The sequence below is a fragment of the Takifugu flavidus genome, chromosome 19, assembly GCF_003711565.1.
Source record: "Takifugu flavidus isolate HTHZ2018 chromosome 19, ASM371156v2, whole genome shotgun sequence".
NCBI classification, from domain to species: domain Eukaryota; kingdom Metazoa; phylum Chordata; class Actinopteri; order Tetraodontiformes; family Tetraodontidae; genus Takifugu; species Takifugu flavidus.
In genome coordinates this window covers 9,588,611-9,609,266 of record NC_079538.1, presented here as the reverse complement: position 1 = coordinate 9,609,266, position 20,656 = coordinate 9,588,611, and the positions used below count along the sequence as shown (strand labels likewise).

Here is a 20,656-nt window from a genome sequence, read left to right as displayed (position 1 = left end):
TGCCACTTCCGCACCTCACTCACACACACACACACACTCACACACACACACACACACACACACACACACACACACACACAGTGGGGAGTTGTTGATTTAGTTTAAAATGTTTATCTGCTGAATGTTACTTAACACTTCTTATTTTACAAAAACATGCTGAAACCTTTTATACGGTACTGTAAATCATAATAGATTAAAAAAAACAACCATGATGTGAACTGTTAAACTACAGCACTCACATTGGATGTGTAAATACAGTACATGTCACCGACACTACACAGCATGTTCAGCTCTATAATATAATATATAAATGATACAAAATCTTTACAATGTACAGTGAACAAAACAAAAAGACAGGGAATGAAGATTGTTGGCTGACCAACACATTTCCAATACGCACAACAAAACAGGAATAGATGTGTGACACATTCTCAGCCTGCAGATAATGAGTCCAGTAACCTGCAATCCGGACATCAGATTAAGAACTAAGCTAGTTAAAAGCTTTCCTTTTTGCTTTCATTAGAAGTTCTGGAGCTCAGATGGATAGACAAAGTTGCTTCGGAACAGTTTGTGGGCCGTGAACTGTCCTGCAAATATCATCATCACCAGGCCTGAACCTGCAAATAGAGAGAGGCGGATGAAATGAAACGAGGGAACGTGTGAAGGAAAAGGAGACGTTTAATGTCCCGTAGCTCACCTAGAGCTATCCACCAGTGCTCCGCTGAGGGGAGGTCTGACATCACTGCAGGAATTAAACACCCTCATTTAACTGTCAGGAAAATGTGTACAGCTTGTAATTGTGTGTGTGTGTGTGTGTGTGTGTGTGTGTGTGTGTGTGTGTGTGTGTGTTTACCTGCTACAGTCATCGCTATGTGCAGCAATGTGACCGTTATGGCATAATCCCAAACCCACTCCTCCACAATCCAGGCAAACACCAGCCCCCCCAGGACATAAGTCACTTCTGTGGAGATTACACCAACTGGAAGGGAAAGCACATCAGGAGCAGAAGGAAGCTGTAGCCTTGATACGCGAGTCAGCTTTAACATCAACAATGTATTCAAATTGGACATCATGATCATAATCAGTCAGCTTTCTCTTCCTCTTCCTACTCACCCAAGAATTTGGGATTCTGCCATGACGGTTGTGTTGTGTAATCAAACGGAGCCAGCAAGCTGTTGATCTCGTGCGCCCTTCATACGGAGCAGACCATAATGAGAAGGAGCCCGGTCATTAAAGGGCGAGCGCTACCACCTACCCTGAGTGCTTGTGTACCTGAGCAGCCCGATGCAAAGGCTGACCACCATGTAGTAGAGGGAGTAAAAGCACACCATGCACATCAGCAGATTCTGCAAAACAACCTGGAGGGTATAAAGTGTTGGAGCATGAGCTGGGATGCCAAGGGAATTAAGATTTGAGGTTTTTTCACTCTACTGTTATAACAACACTGCTGCTTTTGTGTTTCACAGACAATTTCACATAAATCTAAAGTCATCAGCGGTCAGAGGCTGTTATTAATTCTCTCTAAGCCTCTGGCCAACAGCAAAATGCTTGTCGGTTTTATATTTCTGTATTTTATATTTAGAGCTAATCATTAGCATCGTGCTAAACTGGTAAACCTGCAACAAAAAGCTATTTTAAATAGGACTTTATTTGTTTTGGTAAATAGATGTCCAATAAGCAGATGCAACAGTTCATATTTTCAACACAGCCACTGGTATAAAATGATTCAGTAATAAATGATGGAAAAGCTCATTTAAATTTCCCATTGTGCAAAGTAAGGGAAGAATATGCTCACAGAGGCTACTGGCATCTTCCACTTATGACATCCTGACTAGATAATATCGGTCATTAGACAGTCAAAGACTTTCGTCTTTATTAAATTATTTCTACGCAATGATTATCTGCAGTTTGCACAAAGAAAGCAGCCAGATATGAATAAGATCTGATCAAACAGACAGTTTCATACTTCACACAAATTATAGATGTGAATCTGTTGGCACACTAACAACCTGTTCTGTGTTGCTCTATTTAAAAAAAGGACCACCTTCCATTTTCCTGAAGCCCACCTGAGCTGTGTGCAAGATGTACAGAGGCTGAGCTTATGCTAATACCCCCAGAGAGGGATCACATCGCGGTTATATTAACAGGGTGGGCTGTTTGGAATAAAATATGGAGAAACAACATCTATCGTTTGTTGCAATCCTGCAGATGCTGCTGACTTTTGGATTATTTTCTCCAAATCTGACTCACTGAAATCCTGATTGACTGTCCAGTTGAACAACATGTGCAGAGAATAATTAATTGGAGTGAAGAGGAACATTAATAAGAGTTACATTTTTAACAATAGCCACTATAAAACTGTCCAAAGTTTATCATTGCTATCATACTAACAATGAAGCTGGAATCTAAATCTAAGGTGTGAACACTGCTGATGGCTAGATCCTTTCTGACATGCTACTCTGTCAGGCTGGTTTTTGCTTACCCAGGTATCACTGGGTGTAGTCTTGAGGGAGACGGGCCCATGGCGTTTGATGAGTGTGAAACCACAGCAACGACAGCAGTAGTCCAACAACATGAATGAGCAGATGAGAGAATCTAGGCTACATGTATCTTTTTGTGTTTATGACAGCGACAGCATGGCTGGAGGTGGGAGGGGGTTTGGAAGAGGAAGCAGGATTGGATTAGAAGAAATGGGATTACTACTAAGAAGACTGCATAAATCCAGTGAGGGATGTAAGTGGCCATATTTGTTTAGTATTATTTTTAGTATGTTTGTGCGCATATGGGACAGAGAATGATAGCAAAGACTTTTTAAACTATTTCAGATTTTTTCATGCTTTTGTCTCTTTTTTTCATTTACCTTACTTTTTTCTCTAACATTCATTATGTATCAATATAAATATGCACATAACTTAGTGCCATACACACTGATATGATACAGCATACAACTTTAAGTAATCCGCGTTTGTTTTCTTCCAAATCATTTTAAGCGTGTATTGGTGTATTACGAACACTAGGGGGCAGTGTAACGACGTATCCACAGGTATGTCACCTTTAATCCGCAAATGGTAGCAGCGCCAGAGATAAGGAGAGCCAAAAGGTGGTCCTGACAGTTCATATGTCTACATTTTTTATTGTATTTCATCACCTGGCTGCATGTTGGACATCAGCAGCAGCCCCTTGAAAAACAGCCCGGAAGAAAAGAGGCAGAAGAAGAGGTGGATGACGACAACTCAGCATCATCTTCTGCCTCCAAGAATAGCTGAAGAAACTCTATTCTGGCGTCAGAGCTTGCGCTCATGGTTTGGCAGGCACACGTGCTCCTTTGTGTGAGCGCTGGATAGACTTGGCTGCCACGGTAACCTGCATCATTGTAACCATAGTGATAGAGTGCAGGGGAGAAAGGAGGGGGCAAATGGAGCAGGAAAGGCATCATAACTGTTAGTATCTCTGCGTGCACACATCTTCTCTACACACAGCTCAGGAATAATTCCAAATGTATTTACTTTAGTTTGAGTTAGACATTGATGCTAATCCCCTCTTTATGGTCTGGGTATTAAGACTTCTTTAAATGTTGATAGGCTGCAATCAAGTTCCTTCTCTTTCAAAATAATGAGATTTGTTACTACCAAGACCTCTAAAATGTGCAATTTAACTCGTGATTTACTTGGAAATGGGATAAGATTTATTGAACCTGCTGAGAAATTGCCATCTTTCTCCAGGAAGTTAAGTGATTGGTCCGGAACACAGGCAGTAAATAACCATTAACATTGTGACAGCTCACCAAAAAGGCAGCGACTTGATCAATAAACTAAGGCTGTTTTCAGCCAAATATCTCCAGAACCTGTCAGCAGCATATAACATGCACGTGTGCAATGCTGCTTAATGCATTGAATGCTAACGTTGATTTCAAGGTTAAGGCAACATCTTTTCTGGAATTTATGGCTTCTCTTCATCTCATTTTGTTTTGTCTGCCTCCTTAGCGTTTCTTGATGCCTCTTAGAGCTTAATTGCCCAATCAGCAAGCTTCAAATAACCTCTGCACCAGTCAGACTTCGGTCACGGCTGATTAAAATAACCTCAACTCTTCTGTCTCCTACGCGTCCTTCTGCACAGCTGAGATCCCCCCATTTCTCCTCCACACAATAAGCAGGATGCAACACCAAAAAAGTCAACACATTTTCTTAAATCCCTTAATCCAAACTAGGCTCGTAAACAAGCAAAGCAAGTCAACAGTGTGAGGCTCACCCCCCCTCCCCCTTCTCCTCTTTCTCCCACATTCACCCATCTGTTTGGCTCTGTTTTGATTTCAGCCTCTTGTGGAATGTAAATACAGAATCGGACTGACCACTGCACCAGGGATGTGACTCCGACATAAATCCCAACTAACTGTCGTTCTGAGGGGGGGGGGGGGTTATAATTTTACATGCTCCAGATGTCCCATCTTGGAGAGAAAGAAGGAGGAAAAACCCACATTGGTGTTGGGAGGACCTATTTCATGTGTGGGCGTAAGCGTGTTGTAGTCGGGGTTAAGGTCAGATGTGCAGTGTTGAGCTGGAAATGGCGCCTGGAGACCATCAGATTGTGGCAACGCACATGTAAATCCAGCGTGCGCGGCTCTACTCCATGTGAACTCAGCCCTCAGGTTGTTAATGCTCCACAACTTTATCTCATATCTCTCTCTTACACACACACGGGCGCACGCGCACACTGATATGATTTTCACTGACTCAATTCCAGTATAAATTCCGGAAATAACACTCATGCCAGCATCTGTAACGCCCCCCCCCCCCCCCCCCCCCTTTCCCTGTGCACGTTGCACGTGAGCGTCAAACTACAACGTTCGTGCGCGTAAAAGCTCCCAACGCGAAACATCTGTCGTTTATGCGCGTTTTTCGCGATCGCACATGAAGTTTAAACGACTGACACGTTTCTCCGTCACCGTCGAGGATTCCTCCCCTCGCCTGCACACGCGGGGCGTGCGTGGCGCGCTGCTTTCCTCTCGTGCCCAAAGGCGCAGGAATCCTGCCAATCTTTCACCCGATCTCTCTCTCTCTCTCTCTCCTTCGCTGTCACACGCACGCACACGCGTGCACGCGCGCCAACCTGAGCCGGAACCCCTCACCACCATTCTCACAGGCACTGACGCGCTTTGGAGGAGAGGAGCTGCCTCGTCTATCTTTGTTCAGAGGAATAAAAAGGTCCACTTTGCGGTGCTTTGATCCATATATTTTTTAAAGTTGAAAAGCGACAAGTTGGAGTTGGATGTTTAGGTTTGGGTTTGTGTTTTTTCCATTTTCACGGACGTGTCCAAGTTTTTGGTTTGGGTACTTTTACGCGTTCCTCCTAGCTGGGATCTACGCTCGTGTGCAGCATTTTGCAACGGCACATGAGGCTTTGCCTCGGGATCCACAACCGCAGCGTTCGTGATGTCAGACAGTCGGGATGTGTTGATGGATCTCCCCGCGTTCGTAACCGGGAGCGCGTTTCTTCGCCATCGTCCGGCGCGCACGTCCCTCGCATAAAACACGAAAGTCTTTGGACACTTTGAGAGTCCGCGAACACACTCTCTCGGGGACAGAGAGACGAAGCGTCCCCGTTTCCTCAGCTTGGACGTCTCCTGCCAGAGGAGGAGGATGTTTTCACTCCCCCCCGGGTCGCAGCAGACCCTTCATCCATGGCTGATGGCGCAGTGAAGGGGAAAACTCTGCTTTCTTGCGAACGTAAGTACGGAACAGTTTACAGCCCCACTTTTTATAACAGCCAAAGCTAACAGAAATCCCGTGGCTCTTTTTATCTGCATCTATTTTAAATGGTGCAATTATTAAGATTTGATGAGTGATGAAGTTTTACACGATGGTACATGGAAATGCCACATTTTCACTGCAGCCTAAATATCTGTTTAATAGAAAGATTTTGTCGGGATCATGACGTGTTGTTGTTTAATGCATTGATTGATTGATTGATTGATTGATTGATTGATTGATTGATTGATTGATTGATTGATTGATTGGTTGACTGACTGACTGACTGTAAAGGGATGCCAGGTTTTCGATATCATTCTGAGATACAATAACAAAAAACTGTCTTACAATGGTGATGTGAGCACACACGTGCCCTTGAAAATGGGTCAGAGGTCATCGTTAAAAGGTCACCATTCATCAGCCCAAATGATCAATAATCTTGTCTAATGTGCGCCCACAGAAAGCCAATTCCATCTCTCCAGGATCATTTTTTTCGTTGGGAATTCCACAGCCTGATGGGATGGAATGTGTCTGGTTTCAACACCATACTTGTATAAATTGCATTCCGCCCCACGCGTGTCGTCCAGTTGTGATGTAACTGAATTCCGCTCGTGCCTGCACATCTGAAACGGGGATTTAAAGTAAACACTGTCCCTGCACACCCGTCAAATTAAGGTCAAATATCTGAATGAAGGCACAACAAGCCAAGTTCGAGAAGGCTCTGTGTTATTGTCCAGGCTGTGATGGATGAGAGGGAAGTGTGTGCTTGAGGGCTGCCTGAGCCTGACGATGCTTCCAAATGTTTAGCACCTAAACATTTAGTTTGAGAGGTTTCAAGGGGCCGGCCGACATATCAGTTAATCCTCCTTCACACACGTCCCCTGACTGGATTATCCTGCTCCAATAGCGCTGGGCCAACACTTCCTTTCACTCCAGAGAACCCCACAGAGACACGTGCTCTACAGCAAGTGTGAGTGTGAAGTACTCGAGTATTTCTCTTTGCCCCGTTCACTTGTAGTGGAAGAGCTGGAGCTGATCTGTAGGATGATGGCTCCAGTGTGGGTATTAGTGGTTATTTCCTCTGTGAAGCCCTTTGAACTAACTGTATTTTGGAGCTAGTTTCTGCTTTAAATGTAACTGATGGGCTTTTTTTTTTTTTTTTACTTAACATAAGTATGACTTTTAAGAGCAGCAAATGGTGTGAGTCATTTTCAAGGGGCCAGATTACATAACAACTGTGGAACTGAAAGAAATGATGGCGCGTCCAGACCCAAACCCTACAAATGTACCAGAACGTAGCTGCCGCAGAGCAGTTGGGGACAGCTCGTGCCACAGGATGAGTGTGGGTGACTGGCTGAGAAGCTGTGAGAAGACAGAGTGAGTCATTCTTCGACGGAGGGGTCCACTTCACACACAAACACACGCCGGGCGCACGGGCTCCTGATGATTCGACTCAGAGCCCAACTCGTCTGCGGTGATATTAGAAGGAAACGGCACAAAGGGTGTCAGAGTAAAGAGGAAGCGGGGGGAAGATGGCGAGGGAGAAGGAGGGGGGAGGGGACACCAGGGTGCTCACAACAGAAAATGTGCTGTCAAAAGGTCACAAGGTGACATATTCTCCAGGCAGATTGAGTCTGGTGAAAGAGCAGCAGGAGCGGATTATTGATTAGCCGTTTTGGTTGCTGCTTAGAGAAGTCGGGGGTCAATAAGTATGAAATTTTGCTCCAGAGCTACAAAGACGGAGACTCACGAAAGAGTGTGACTGCTTATCAGCCAGGTGGACTCAAACATTAAGGTTCAAACCTAATTTTAATCCAATCATCTTAAAAAAAGCACCAGCACAGATGTTCCCTGCCTGATAAGACCCCTTTGGACCCCTTTGGACGTCTGTTCTTCACATAGAATCAGCATTCAAGTTCAGTTCAACCACCTCTGACCATAAAGACGTGCAGCTGTTTGGGCTCGCAGCGGCAGCTCCGGGGGGGTCGGCAGGCACACAATGGAACGCGCAGGGTTGATATTTGAGACAACACGGTGAGACTGGTCTGAGTCAGCAGCTGCTCCAACCATTCCTGGACAAATAGGAAAGGATTCCACATTAGGGGCCGTCAAAGGTAAATGAGTGAAGCCTGAGGATTCTGCGACCAGGAAGCTCAAGTTCAGAGAGCACGTACGACCCCTTTAACATGAACTGAGAGCGCATGTGTTAATAAGAGCCAGACCTAATGTTCCACCCTGGAAATTTCCAAACCTCAAGGACTTGGAACATTACAAGACCTTACTGCCAGAAGCCCGAGCTATGAATTAAAGCAGGAACATTAACTTGGATGGTATGAAGTTATGTCAATGAGAGGAAAAAAAAAAAAGTTTTTCTGTATAAACTGTTATTGAGGGCTTTTGGATGTGGACTGTGGATGAATACTTTGTTCATTTCGTGGCAGAACAGCTCACAGCGATACTTCAAATAGATCTTCCTGGTTCTGTTTTGAGCCCATTCCTCCCAGCATCAGGGTTAGGTTGACTCCTACCTCCATGATATTATGACAGGTGACCTTATCTGCAGCAGCAGGCGATGGTTGGGGGGGGTTGGCTTCCCCCTTTTAAGCGACATTTTATTTGGTAGCCACTTACGATACAGTCACAGCCGTCTTTCATTCCTGCTCCATCTCCCTGTGTCAGGTGGACTGAAGTGAGTCATTTTCCGCTTCCTCTGACAGCCGAGAACCTTTGACTCTTTTTGTAAATCAAAGCTCCTGTTTTCTCCTCGCTCGTCGTCTACCTCAGCTCTCCTTGTTTTCTGTCTCTGTCTCACATCTGCCGTCTTCTCTTGTCACCCTTCACAGAAAATCAAAGCACTCCAGCAGAAGCCGCTTAAAAACGATTCCATTAACGCTGTGAAAGCTAAAGTGGAAAAGTGCAAAAACAACTTTTCCCCCACACATTTCATGCCGAACTCGGCTCCAATCATCCCGGTGTTTCCCTGTCAGCGACTCATCTTGTCATTTCATCCCACTTGCAAATTCCTCATCATCGCAGTCTTTTCCCCTCCCTGCTCCACTGGCTTCCTTTGCCGTCTCCCGCTCTTCCACCCCACCTCCATCAAACCTCTTTGAAATTCACAAAGGTGGGATAAATTCTGTTTGAAGTTGCCACGTTCTCTCTGACACAAAGGTGCCATTTCCACCCAGTAACCGTGCCAAAATATGAAATCTGTGAGGAATGCCCGTTTGTAAAGAGGATATAGTGTATCCTTAATGATAGACCTGTCATTCCTGCGCACATAGCTGGTTGTTGCTATAGAAACATGACACCTGTTACAGCTAATGTAGTTGCTATAGGGACAGTAAATCACAGGATGTCTCCTATAGATAACAAGGTAACCTCTTGTTATTATGCTGCAAAAGCAATCTCACAAGGATGTAACACATGCATGAGTGTCATCACAGAGGAGAAAGAGGGAGAGAGTGAGAGAGAGAGAGAAAGAGTGTGTCCTTGTATTTGACACATATTGAGTACTGAAATACTTAAGCTGTCTTTTGACGGCGGGAGTTCCTGATAAATTCTGGGGGCTTTCTCAGTCCTTCCACTCTGCCCTCTCGATGGTCATGTCTCCACTGCGGGGTGGGACCCCTCGACGACGTCACGGGTTTGGAGCATAATCATGCAACAGTGTCCATCATGACGTCGCCCGGGCCTGCAACCAAAAGCAAAAATAATAACAAAGAAAACAACAAGGAGGAGGCGGTGTAATATACAGGTCTCTGAAGTTTGCAGCTATGACGCTAATACCCCTTTTCTGCTGGGTTCCACATCACATCCTGTTCCAGTAAATATCCTCTCAGAGGGGTTCCTGCAGTGGAGACACGCAGGACGTGGGAAAATGTGTTATGTCTATAAAAGTCCCAACAAAGATAGAAATGTGAGGAGGTGTGTGTGTGTGAAAGGTAAAGGGTCATAGAGTGTTCGCCACATGGTTAAACCCCTCAAGAAATTTGGTGGGGGGGGGGGTCCAGATAGCGTTTGGTTGCAACATTGTTACCATGAAAACAGTCAAATGCATTCTGGCTTTGGGCGTAAATACAGAAACACATGTCAACCCTCCACCGATCACAAATCTGCAGCTTCCTGCAGAGCCCAACCTGTTTAGCAGCTGGATTTTTCTGATCACTTGATATTAAATCATCCAGTATAAGTATGTCCTGTCCCATGAGCTCCAGTAATGTTGTCATGGCAGCATTGCATCAACCTGGATAAACATTTTAGAACTGATGAATGGAACAATGACATTTTTCTGGAACCACAGGAAAACACACAGACGTGCACTCAGGTCTGGTGTCAAACCTCCACTCTCAAGGTTCGGATGCTTTTTTTCCTGTGCCAAATAAATTCTTTTTTAATTAGCTGCATCCGAAATGCTCCAAATGTTGCGTTGTCCTCGCACAAGGACGGGAACGGAGACATCTGGAAGGCAAAAGCTGAATAATGTGATTCTTCAGCATCACCGCTCAGGTACAAGCACATAAAAGGCTCGTTGTGTCGGGTCTGGAGTGAATCCTCATTAGGCTGCCGGTGTGTATGTTACACCATCACTTCATTCTCGCTGCCCCTCTCCTTTCTCACACCCACCTTGTTGAAAGTATAGAACCCCCCACCCCCCACAGTCTCTTGTCTTTGTTGCAACACACTCCTTCTGATCCAAACCAATGCTAGCATTAATACAGCACATCCTGTGTGTGTGTGTGTGTGTGTGTGTGTGTGCCTCCTCCTTCATCTGAACCTTTGACATTCCTGAAAATCAGGGAATCGTTAATTGCTGCTGCAGCTGCATAGAAGAAAACCAAACCAAGTCGTTCATTCTGACACACACTAGATGTTACCGATCAATCGGGGATCAGTATCGTCTGTGGTGGCACCCAGCTTCTGCTGTTCTCCAGCTGCTGCTTGTGTGTGTATAGAATTATTTCTCCTTTCGTCTTTGTCTCCTTTGCATCCATCACTCCCTCAACTGTAAATGGAGGGAATCTCTCCCCCAGTGGTGAAACATTGTGTGGGTTCCAGCAGTGGAAGAAGAGAAGGCAGAGAGAGACGGAGAGCAGAAGAACCCAGAAGAAGCTGTTGTTTGTGTGATTCACCATCTGTGGCGAAGCGCTTCCAGCAGCGTTGCCAATATAATGATTGACATTAAATACACCAAGATGTGAGAAAGCAGAAAGGAGAGAGAGCGTCTGGTCTGTGTGTGTGTGTGTGTGTGTGTGTGTGTGTGTGTGTGTTGTGTGTGTGTGTGTGTGTGTGTGTGTGTGTGTGTTTGTGTGTGTGAGAGAGAGGGATTCAGAGCCAAAAGCTTTGATTCGTCTTCTTAAAGCAGCACTCTGAGAAATCTAAAAGGAAAAATTGAAGGAAGGGAGGGAAAAGGCAAAATAACCAAATAAAAGAAAATTAAAATTAGAAGTTTTAAAAATAGATATATGTGGCCAGAGGGTAGGGGGAGGAGAAAGACAAACACAGCGATAAGAAGGAAAAGCCACAGGCTGGGGGGGAGTAAAGGAGGAGGGAAATTATTCAGGGTCGCAACCAGAATGCATTAGTCAACAGGCCAAGGGTCAGAATGGGGAGAGGGAATTGTAGACAGTATGACCTAAAAGGAAGAGGCTTGGAGATGAAAACGAGGGCGGGGGGGGCATCTGTGTTTTCGTTCCCATGCAACAACAGGGGCACCTGGTCAGAAAACCAACAGGCAGCAGAAGCTCACCACTCCTTTAACATTCTTGCTCGTCACGACCACTGATCATTGACTTTATCGCCCTGTTAGCTCATCTCTCTATCGTACCTGTCCTTTCACTACGCACTTTGTTAATTCAACATGAAATACAGCCAAATTAATCCTTTTAGTACTATACAGGCTAATGCTAATGTTCCTGTGCCCCTAGATTAACAAGCTTTTTAAACCTAAATTAAGTCAGCTCGCGTTTGTTTCCTTTAATAACCACGAATCGGCACCGGAGCAGCTGGTGAGCACAGAAGCTGTGATTCATCTGAATATTATGTCAGAATTGCTGTAATTCCAGCCTTATAGCTGGCGAATTGAACACAAATACAAGCTTTGAAGAGCTATCCAGAACACACGTGTGTCATCTGTCGAAGGAGGTGTTTTTGAACGCTTACAACAGTATCGCTGGTACAATTAAAAGCACCTCTTTGAATTGAAGAGCCGCTGCACGTCAGAACTGTCCCCGCTGTCGCGGAGGTGGCGCACGCATGTAAGATAAGACGAATTAAGCTGATGTGTCTTCTAGAGTGGCTGGATTGTGTGTCTGAATGTCAAATGTGCTGCGGGCTGGGAGATATTCTGGTTAATTAGGCGTCACCTTTTCTCTGTGCTCGTAGGTTCGGTATGACTGCAGCAGCAGGCGTGCTGACGGGCTTGGCGAAGCTCAAACGCCAAGACTCTGCCCGCTCCCAGCAGCGGTCCATCCCGCCTACCTTGGCCGGTCTGGCAAACCCAGCCCCGGAGGGGCCTCCGAGGTAGATAATGACGCAGAGAGGCAAAGATTTCCTGTGTAATTGAATGATTTCATTCATATATACTCAAATATAAATGACCAATCTGTTTTCATTTAGAAAGAGGAAAAGACGCTCTGATGTCGTGGTCGTGCGAGGTCGTCTCCGCCTGTACTCTGCCTCGGGCTTTTTCCTTCTCCTGGGACTGGTCATCCTCGCTGTCGGCATCGGCATGGCAACGCTGGGCTACTGGCCACACGGCGAAACTGTGCCTTCGTCTAAGTCGCACACGGGAGGACGGCCTAAAACCGACTCTGGCGGCGAAAACAACGTCACCACAATGAGCTCCACCGCGGCTAACTTTAGCACGAGTGGCACCATGAAAGGTACGGTTCTGTTCATGTGCCTCCCGGACCTCGAGGTGCGACCTTCTTCATGTGTTCTGTATGCAGGCACCAAGCAGGCAGCGGGCGCCCTCACACGGTTCCTGGAGCAGCACCGTCACTCTGAGAGGATGAAGATGCTCGGGCCCTTCACCATGGGCATTGGGATTTTCATCTTCATCTGTGCCAACGCTATCCTTCATGAAAACAGAGACAGGGAAACGAAAGTAAGCCTGGAAAAATTGTTATGAAGGCATTTTTCATCCGGTCTCACTACTTAATTCCTTCCCTCTCAAAGAAATGAGACGCACGCCTGCTGCAGCCACATTATCATCACTAGGTTTCTGTAGAACAAATATATATAACATGCAAATCATCATTCTGCCAGCATCCTGCTGCCCAGCTCTCCACATCTCCTTAATTTCCCACTGAGCCCATTTACTCAGCAGCCATGCCGTGTCCTTCCCATCCTTGATTTGATTAGTTCTCCATCTTCTCTTTTAGTGACGTATGTGGAAAATGTGCTCAAAAATCCAAATAACCATGATAAAAAAGCAAACATTCCCACCAGTTCATCACATTCACCATGTGTCATACATCTATATTCCATACGGACGCACATAATTGATCCAAACCCACACATGGATGACTATACAGCACTTCCCCCCCCCAATATCTCGATATTCATTCCATTCTCAAATCTCATAATCCCGATTTTATTGTTGTCTGTCCCAGATAATCCACATGAGGGACATGTACTCCACAGTCATCGACATCCACCGCCTCAAACAGCGGGAGCAGAAACATCACCATCACCGCAACAGCACCTACTCCAGAGAGGGAGATCTTCAGACATTCAGGGCTGATAACGTGGCACGCTTGGCCTCCAACTCCCTCCTGGCCTTCTCCTCTCGGGCAGGAAGCGGTGGAGTTGGTTCCACGGAGGAGGAGGAGGGGCTGTTAGGAGAGGAGGAGCTCCACAGGCAGAGGGAGCAGGCGCGCCTGGACTGTAGTTTTGCGGGTCTGCTGGCTCCGCTCTACAAAGATCGTCCTCTCTACGGACCCGGGGTCGGCCCGGCACGCTCGGAGTCGCTGCGGCAGCAGTGGTCGGTGGATGGAGACGGGGAGAGGGGGGGGCATCATGCACGTTCCATCGTCTCGTCCTCCATCTCGGCGTTTACGCTCCCGGTCATAAAGCTCAACAACTGCGTTATTGACGAGCCGGAGATGGAGGCCATCACCGAGGAGGACAGAGGAGGAGACAAAAGCGACGGACAGAGCTTTCAGCCTCTGTGCTCTATGGAGTCTCTGGTGGTTCCTGTTCCATCTGTCGCCAAGGCCTCCAAACCCCCTGGCTTACATCGCAGCAACTCTGCCTCCTCTTCCTCCCAGTGCTCCTCTGTCTCCTCTACCTCGCTCTCTCCTGTCCCCTCAGGCTGCTGGCTCTCCCCTGGAGCGGCAAGGACCAACTTTGGCTCCAACTCCTCCTTGCACATGCTCAGCAGCCACTCCAAATCCCTGGACCTGGAGCGCAGGCCAAGCATGCTCAGCGTGCGCACCGAGCAACGGAAGCACCCCAGTTGGCCCAGGCTGGACCGCAGCAACAGCGGCGGCGGCCGCAGCAGCAGCAGCAAAGGCTACGTGCGTCTGGAGGACAGGGAAGAACAGGCAGAGCGCCTGTTGGACGTTTCTGTGGCAGCCAGGCGCGACTACAGCAAGCGCGAGAAGCTGCTAATGATATCAAGGTCCCACAATAATCTGAGCTTCGAGCACGATGAGTTTAACAGCAGCACGCTAAAGAGGGGCAGCTCCGAAACACGATTCTGAAGACTTGAGACGGACGGACCACATTGTTCAGGCCGAGTGAGCGCCAGCTGGAAACGGCTGGAAGGTCAAACACAGCCCCGAAGACTCTGTAGGAGGAGTACGCTGGAGAGTACTGACGACCTTGTGAGGTCCAAGCTTCAGGCCACACATCAAGACAGCGGTGTCCACTGTATCAGGTCCACTGGTGCTGTCCTGTAGGTGACGCGTGACCTCTGACCCCTTTAGGACAATAATAGTAACATTGACGAGAAAACACACTGCATCATCCTTTACAGACATAAATCTCTACTCCAAAAGATCGATATTTCTGTGAAGATTAAGGTCCTAGTTGTTTTGTTCTTGAGGTGTTTCAAGGACACAGATGTGACGCTCGTACAAGAAGGTTTAGCCACAGAGGAAATTAGTTAAAACTATAATAAAACAAGTGTGAAACTGATCATTTGCCTGAGACAAAAACAACATCAGACAATATCTATCCCCAAAAATGAGCCATTAGCTTACAGTTGGTAGGGTGGCGGCACGCTGTAGTGGCAGATTTCTATAGATATTAGTCGTGAAGTCATTGTTTGAAGGTGGTTTGTGTATTAACCTGACTGTGAGACTGTAGCACATGTAGAAAATAGGAAGAAGTCGGAGTATTTTAAATTACTACACCGCAGTCAGGCTGGAAATTCAATCAGAGAGTGTTTGTTGCCCCGGAGCCACAGCGTTGCTGCTCATCTCCAAGACCTTTAATAAGAGCTGCGTGTCCACTACTGAAAAAGGAAACTTACTTCTCACTGGGAATCACCTTGAAACTCCATCACTGATCATACTCAGGGTACACCGTCATAATCTAATCGCTCCTTTGGAAAGTTGTGATGATTGAAGCTCACTTGAACAGAAGCAGTATGACTCAAAGCCCAAATGTCCATGAGAGACACTACGAGGCCTCTCACAGTGGAATGGCCAGTTCAGGCCGGACTTGGTGACAGGCTTGACCCTGATTAGGAATAAGCACAACAACGGGGACTCCAGTTTCCTGCTATGGCCTGAAGGTACGTTATAGGCAGACTGGAGACTCTAAACTGCCTCCGGTTGTGCACGTGTGTCCTCCAGTAGTGACTGAGAGGGCTGCATCTCTGGAATGAAAACACACATGTGGCATCTTGGGAGTCACTGTGTGCAGATTTCGATTTTGGTCGAGCTGTAACATCAAGTTGTGCTGATTTAAGTCCGACTTCTGACTTGCACACTTGAACCCGACTCAACCCAAAAGTTCCAGGAATTAGAGCCATCCAACAAACAGCTGCCGGGTCTGCAGGTATGAAGCCAATCAGCACGTTCTTTCAGTTTAAGTAGTAAAATTTGGTGTAATCAGAGGCTGGTGTGGCCTCAAAAGTGACACGGGTTGATGGTAATAAGCAACTAGTCACCTTTCAAACAGCATCTTAAACCTTTCTGAAAGTAACGATGCTGTTTTGTGCTAGAGTGCCCCTCCAATCACACATCATCTGCCATGTCTTTTATTATTGATCATTTTTTTGCGACTGCAGGTTTGTGACGCTGTTTGTAAAATACTGCGCAACGCAGCGATTTGTCAACGAGGCGAGTCGCCGCTGGACTGTCAGGATCTTGACTGTGATGGAAAAATGACTTCACGTCGCTCAGAATCTTATCCGTGTTCTGTTTTAGTCTCTAACGCCTCCGTTAAAGCCGCTGAGGGATCCTGTTAGAGAGCGCCATCAATCCTGGGTTTCTAATTCAGTTTTCTATTCCAGTCTCTCCGAAAAATAAAGGAATTTTCACTGAAACGGCTCCTTTGGGTTTTTCTCCACGTCTGATCGCAACTTAAAAACCCGTCCGTCTTTTCTCTCCATCTCTTTCCTTCCTCCCGTCGTTAGGGTTTGTCAATAACCATATGCTGCGCAGCTTCATGGGAACCACACGCGCCCATGGAAGCGGCCTAGCAAAGGGTGCAGATAGGGCCCGAGCAGTCAGAGACTCATCCTGCGTATACCCGGCGGGCAGATGATAATCCTAACCCTTTTTGAAGGCCGGAGACATTTTTAGCAGGCAGCAGTGATGGATGATGTCACATGTAGTTAGCATAAAACTGCTGTTCTCTCTTCCTGAGATCAGCGTTCTTTGAGTTCAAAAATGCAAAATCGTTGAAATACATTCAGAATGATTAAAAGTCACCGCCTTGACGTGCGTCATGTGAAGCGCAGCTGCTCAAAAGAGACGAATGAAGAGGTTGAGGATACAAATGCTGCAGGAAAATATGCAGGGTCCGTTGAATTCCCTGTCCACGTGTCTCAAAGAGACAGACAGGGTCATCTCACCTTCTCCGCCACTCCAAACTGCTCTCCTAATCCTGTGGAATAGACTGATCCTTCATCGACTCCTTAGAACTCAGGGCTCATGATTTCATAATGACTCAGAGTTGAATTTAAACAATTAAGGTGGCGTTTAGTTGTTACTAGCAATGTAAAAAGTGGGGGTGAGGACGGAAGATACCCCGAATCTATCGCTGATGTACGTGAGAATAAACTGCGCTTCGACATTATCTCAGGAAAATGGCTGCCGTGAGCAGGAACTGCGTTATCACAGCTGTCATGGTCAGCGGCGTGCCGCGGTTTGGGACGAGCGTTGCTGAGTTAGTAATGGAAGCGAGTCATCCCCTCAGTAACACCTCGGTTTCCAGAGTGGTAAATGTCCATTATTTACATTTACACCCTGTACCAGAAAACAGAAGCTGCAGAATCCAAACTCACTTCAGATCAGAGCTGATTTTACACACTACAGCGGACGTCCAGAGGGGAATCCCCATATGTCAAAGGTCATTTCCCTCCAAAACATAGCTGCTAGCATCCCCCTCCCTCCCCCTCTTCATCTTTGCACCAAGTCCTGTGTAATTAAGCAGAAAACCAGATTGCAGCGTGCGTGTCACCGCCGGGCCTCGTGGCGATAGCCGTGTTCTTTCACTCGTGTGGCACTTGCCATGAGGCAGCAGTAGGGGTGCCAGCCCAGTTGCCATAGCAGCCCAAGATGTGCCCTGGACCCCTGCCTGAGGTGTCCACTCTCACTAAGATTCACTCAAATTGGGATTTAGGGATCATTAGTGATAACACACAGGTGATAGGATTTAAAAAGTTGGAAAACAAAACAGGGCTCCCATCGGGAAAAAGGATGAATTCAGGTTGTTATGACTACAGCAGCTCCAGAAGGCTTTTGTGATCCCTCCTGCATGAGGCTTCCATTTCATTTTGACTTCACTGGACATTTGCAGAAGGAACATAATGAGATGCTCAAGTGCTTTCACGTCTCCTTCCCCCTCGTTAAAACGTTGCGCCTCCTCCAGCAGCACCGAGGAGCGAGCGGGCACATTTTCCCACCTGTCATCATCCGCCTGTGCAGGAATATCCACAGGAATCCTTGCTAAGGACCAGAGACACCTGATCGGTGTTAATGCACCCGCAATCTAACTCAACTTTTTCAAAGCAAATGTACGAGTACCTTCCGTTCCCTCCACCCACCCCTCCACTATATCCAGGAAAATCCTTTATTTTCAGGCTCTCACCTGCACTTTCAATCACCCGCATGTTCCTTTTGGCACCTTACAGCTTCCCCTGCATCGATTGAAAGTATTAAACCTTGAAAAATGACCAGTTCTCATTCTGAGATGAATCCCCTTCTTCCCAGGGAGGCTTCGACCTGTCACCAAATGCTGCCACACTTGTGATCCTTATTAAGTCACCCGTAATTCACGCTTTAGCAACACCGGCACTCCAGACAACCGATAAATCACAGAACATTGTGGCAATTCTTCACAGACCCGGCTGCCTTAAGTGTGTTTTCTGGGAAGAAACCCTGCAAAATTATTCAGCGTTCCGTGCATAAATATTGCCTTAATACACTCATAAATATTCATGCATGCAGTTTATTTTCTCCTCGCTCAAATCCCAGACTGCACTTTCAGTTCAGAGTTGCTGCAGTCTCAACAACATTACTTAAGGCAAATACACTTAATTACATTGTGAGTCCAAAAAAACCCAAAGCGCCTCTGAATCATTGCCTTCACTGAATCTAAGTCAGAACCGGGAGCTGTTAAACCAATACGTAAAGATTATGTCATAAATGTTAAACATGCTTGGTTACTTTTTTTTTTTTTAAAGGTTTCTGTCTTCCAGTTGTCCCGTCTGTCCTGTTTTCGAGGAACGCCTGAAATTCTCTGCGGGAACAGCAGCTGATCTACACGCTGACCCTCGTTACCCCCACGTCACGGTGGCGCCGGCACCAGGGAGTCAGGGAGCTTCACATCTGCTCGACGCAGGAGGGCTTTTCTATTCTGCGTCCTCCTCGCTTCTCCACCTTTACACTCCAGCTCCTCCCTGCCTCTCAATTATATCCACACCACAACTCACTGGCCTGGTTATGGAATCTCTGATGCTGAGTTTGTGTTCGATGTCTGTAAAACCATCACAGAGAGCTCCGAGATGAACCAGGAGAAGGCTGGAAGAAGGCAGGAATCAAACCCAGAACCCTCTTGCAATAAGGCAACAGCACTTTTATCAATATTGTACAGGAAAACTTATCCATGCAGCTCCTCATCAGAGCATCACCTCTAGGACAGAGCTAATTATACTAGTGGCTGGAGGCGAGCGCTGCAGACACCCGACAGGCTGTTGTGTAAGACAGAAGGCATCTGCTACACGTGCGTGTGAGCTGCTAAGGGCTCTGACACAAGTCCTTAAATGCCACATTTGGCTTTAAAACGACTTGTCGATTATACTGAAGCTACTCTGGGCTGTTAAACTATGAGGAAATTGCCAACCTTGACTCCGTTTGCAACACCGGCAGGCTCCCACTGACAGATACGGAGTCTTCCGTAACTGACACTGCCCACGGCAAACTGTCGCAGCTGCTCTTTGGTGCTACGAACAGCTTCAAAATGAAATTTGCCGGCTGTCCGTATTCATCTGAGAAAATACCAGCCCAGACTGACCAGAGGACGAGGTCGGACTCTGTTGTCAGGCGTCTCCACGGCACCAGCTGCACGGATTTAATTGGACGTGATGTTCAAATGTGCAAAGGTGATGGAAACTGAAGGATTGGAACAGTGCGGAAACAGGTGGACTCGTGGGAAATCAAGGCGTTCTGTAGGTTTTCCAGAAAAACGAGTGCACGGGGGCGGCCTGACAGAGGTCACCCAAACAGTTGTGTGTATTCAGGGCGCACTTATAGCCTTTGAAGGGGATGCTGTGACACCCACACACACTCTGCGGTGTGCTGTGTGTGATAAAGGATCATGGTCACGGTTATACGTCTGGTCATGTGTGTATCTGCATTATGCTTCCTCTGTCTGTGTGTGAAATAGAAATTTAAACACTTCCTCCTGGGCATCATCAGCCTACTCAACCAATCAAGAGGAAGTATCCCACATGTCTTAACGAGCCAATTAAATTAATGCATCTGAAAGGACGACCTCGGGGCACTGGCGCCCTCCGCCTACTGAAACTGCCATCTCTCTGCCTGTAATTGCCAGCCCCCGCCCTCCATTACCTCCACATCAGCGGCTCTTCCCGCTCCTTCTGTCCTTCATTCTTCCAAACGGACCGAGCTGACCTACGGAGCATCTTTCCAACCAAAACACGTGACTCCTGCCGGAGGTTTGCGGGTCCGATTTGCTCGTTAATGCTGCTGCAAAAACGTCGAGCTGTCCAAGAAGTATCTTTTTTTGTTTGTTTGTTTTTGCAGACATTTTAAAGAGCTCCATTTGAAACCTCAACCTTCAGCCTCGGCAAAAAGGATGGACGCAGTCATTAATGGGTGACACTTGCTAACATCTCGGTTGCTCTGGCAACGCCGGTAACTCACAAGCTACAAATGCCTGGGGGAAAATAAGGCTTGAAATGGCATCGCCAGTAGCAATGGGTGTAATAAGGGAAACGCAAACATCAGCTGCGTGGGATTTGAGTTGGTGTTTGTTCCAAAAAAGCGATGCTTAAAGTTGAAAAGTGTTTTCTTTTGTGCTGCTCAGCTGAGTTGGAGTTCGACCAGACCAAGAGGCTCATTTAGTCAAACAGTGTGAGAGAACAGTATTAGCAATATCTCCAGCTGTCTGCTATAATTGGATCGTTTGGGACAAGAAATGATCAGCCAGTGGATACACACACACACACACACACACACACACACACACACACGCACACAATAAAGTCT

General features: G+C 46.8%; 2 protein-coding genes and 1 long non-coding RNA gene across 6 annotated transcripts; 1 reads left to right on the top strand and 2 right to left on the bottom strand.

The window, feature by feature from the left end:
* Positions 1-88: 88 nt before the first annotated feature.
* On the bottom strand, positions 89-2,785 carry tmem244 (transmembrane protein 244). Its single transcript, XM_057017014.1, has 6 exons — positions 2,483-2,785; positions 1,273-1,358; positions 1,114-1,190; positions 854-979; positions 698-742; positions 89-617 (listed from the first exon to the last, which is right to left on the bottom strand). Exons 1-6 carry the CDS (start codon positions 2,573-2,575, stop codon positions 520-522), a joined length of 525 nt encoding a protein of 174 aa, XP_056872994.1. The 5' UTR covers positions 2,576-2,785; the 3' UTR covers positions 89-519.
* Positions 2,786-4,893: 2,108 nt separating this feature from the next.
* Positions 4,894-16,245, top strand: tmem200a (transmembrane protein 200A). 3 transcript variants are annotated; one of them, XR_008947397.1, is made up of 5 exons: positions 4,894-5,723; positions 12,129-12,266; positions 12,363-12,852; positions 13,361-15,755; positions 15,988-16,245. XR_008947397.1 is itself a non-coding variant. In XM_057017157.1 (5 exons), the coding sequence occupies exons 2-5, from the start codon at positions 12,136-12,138 to the stop codon at positions 14,450-14,452; spliced, it is 1,647 nt and encodes a 548-aa protein (XP_056873137.1). In that variant the 5' UTR covers positions 4,904-5,723; positions 12,129-12,135; the 3' UTR covers positions 14,453-16,245. The 3 variants fall into 3 exon arrangements, 2 of the variants coding, with proteins under 2 accessions (XP_056873136.1, XP_056873137.1); XM_057017157.1 differs by having other exon boundaries at positions 4,904-5,723; positions 12,363-12,628; positions 12,695-12,852; positions 13,361-16,245; XM_057017156.1 differs by having other exon boundaries at positions 13,361-16,245.
* Positions 6,607-12,428, bottom strand: LOC130516246 (uncharacterized). 2 transcript variants are annotated; one of them, XR_008947398.1, is made up of 4 exons: positions 12,110-12,428; positions 9,534-9,594; positions 9,269-9,438; positions 6,607-7,816 (listed from the first exon to the last, which is right to left on the bottom strand). It is a non-coding gene; the product is annotated as an uncharacterized LOC130516246 (long non-coding RNA). The 2 variants fall into 2 exon arrangements; XR_008947399.1 differs by lacking the exon at positions 12,110-12,428 and adding an exon at positions 9,884-10,388.
* Positions 16,246-20,656: the final 4,411 nt, after the last annotated feature.

Coding starts and splice junctions, on each gene's coding strand:
- tmem244 (XM_057017014.1), bottom strand. CDS start 2,575: ATGTTGTTGGACTACTGCTGTCGTTGCTGTGGTTTCACACTCATCAAA. Junction 1,191..1,272: donor CTTTGCATCGGGCTGCTCAG/GTACACAAGCAC, acceptor CTCCGTATGAAG/GGCGCACGAGATCAACAGCT. Junction 743..853: donor CATAGCGATGACTGTAGCAG/GTAAACACACAC, acceptor TAATTCCTGCAG/TGATGTCAGACCTCCCCTCA.
- tmem200a (XM_057017156.1), top strand. CDS start 12,136: ATGACTGCAGCAGCAGGCGTGCTGACGGGCTTGGCGAAGCTCAAACGC. Junction 12,267..12,362: donor GCCCCGGAGGGGCCTCCGAG/GTAGATAATGAC, acceptor GTTTTCATTTAG/AAAGAGGAAAAGACGCTCTG. Junction 12,853..13,360: donor ACAGAGACAGGGAAACGAAA/GTAAGCCTGGAA, acceptor TGTCTGTCCCAG/ATAATCCACATGAGGGACAT.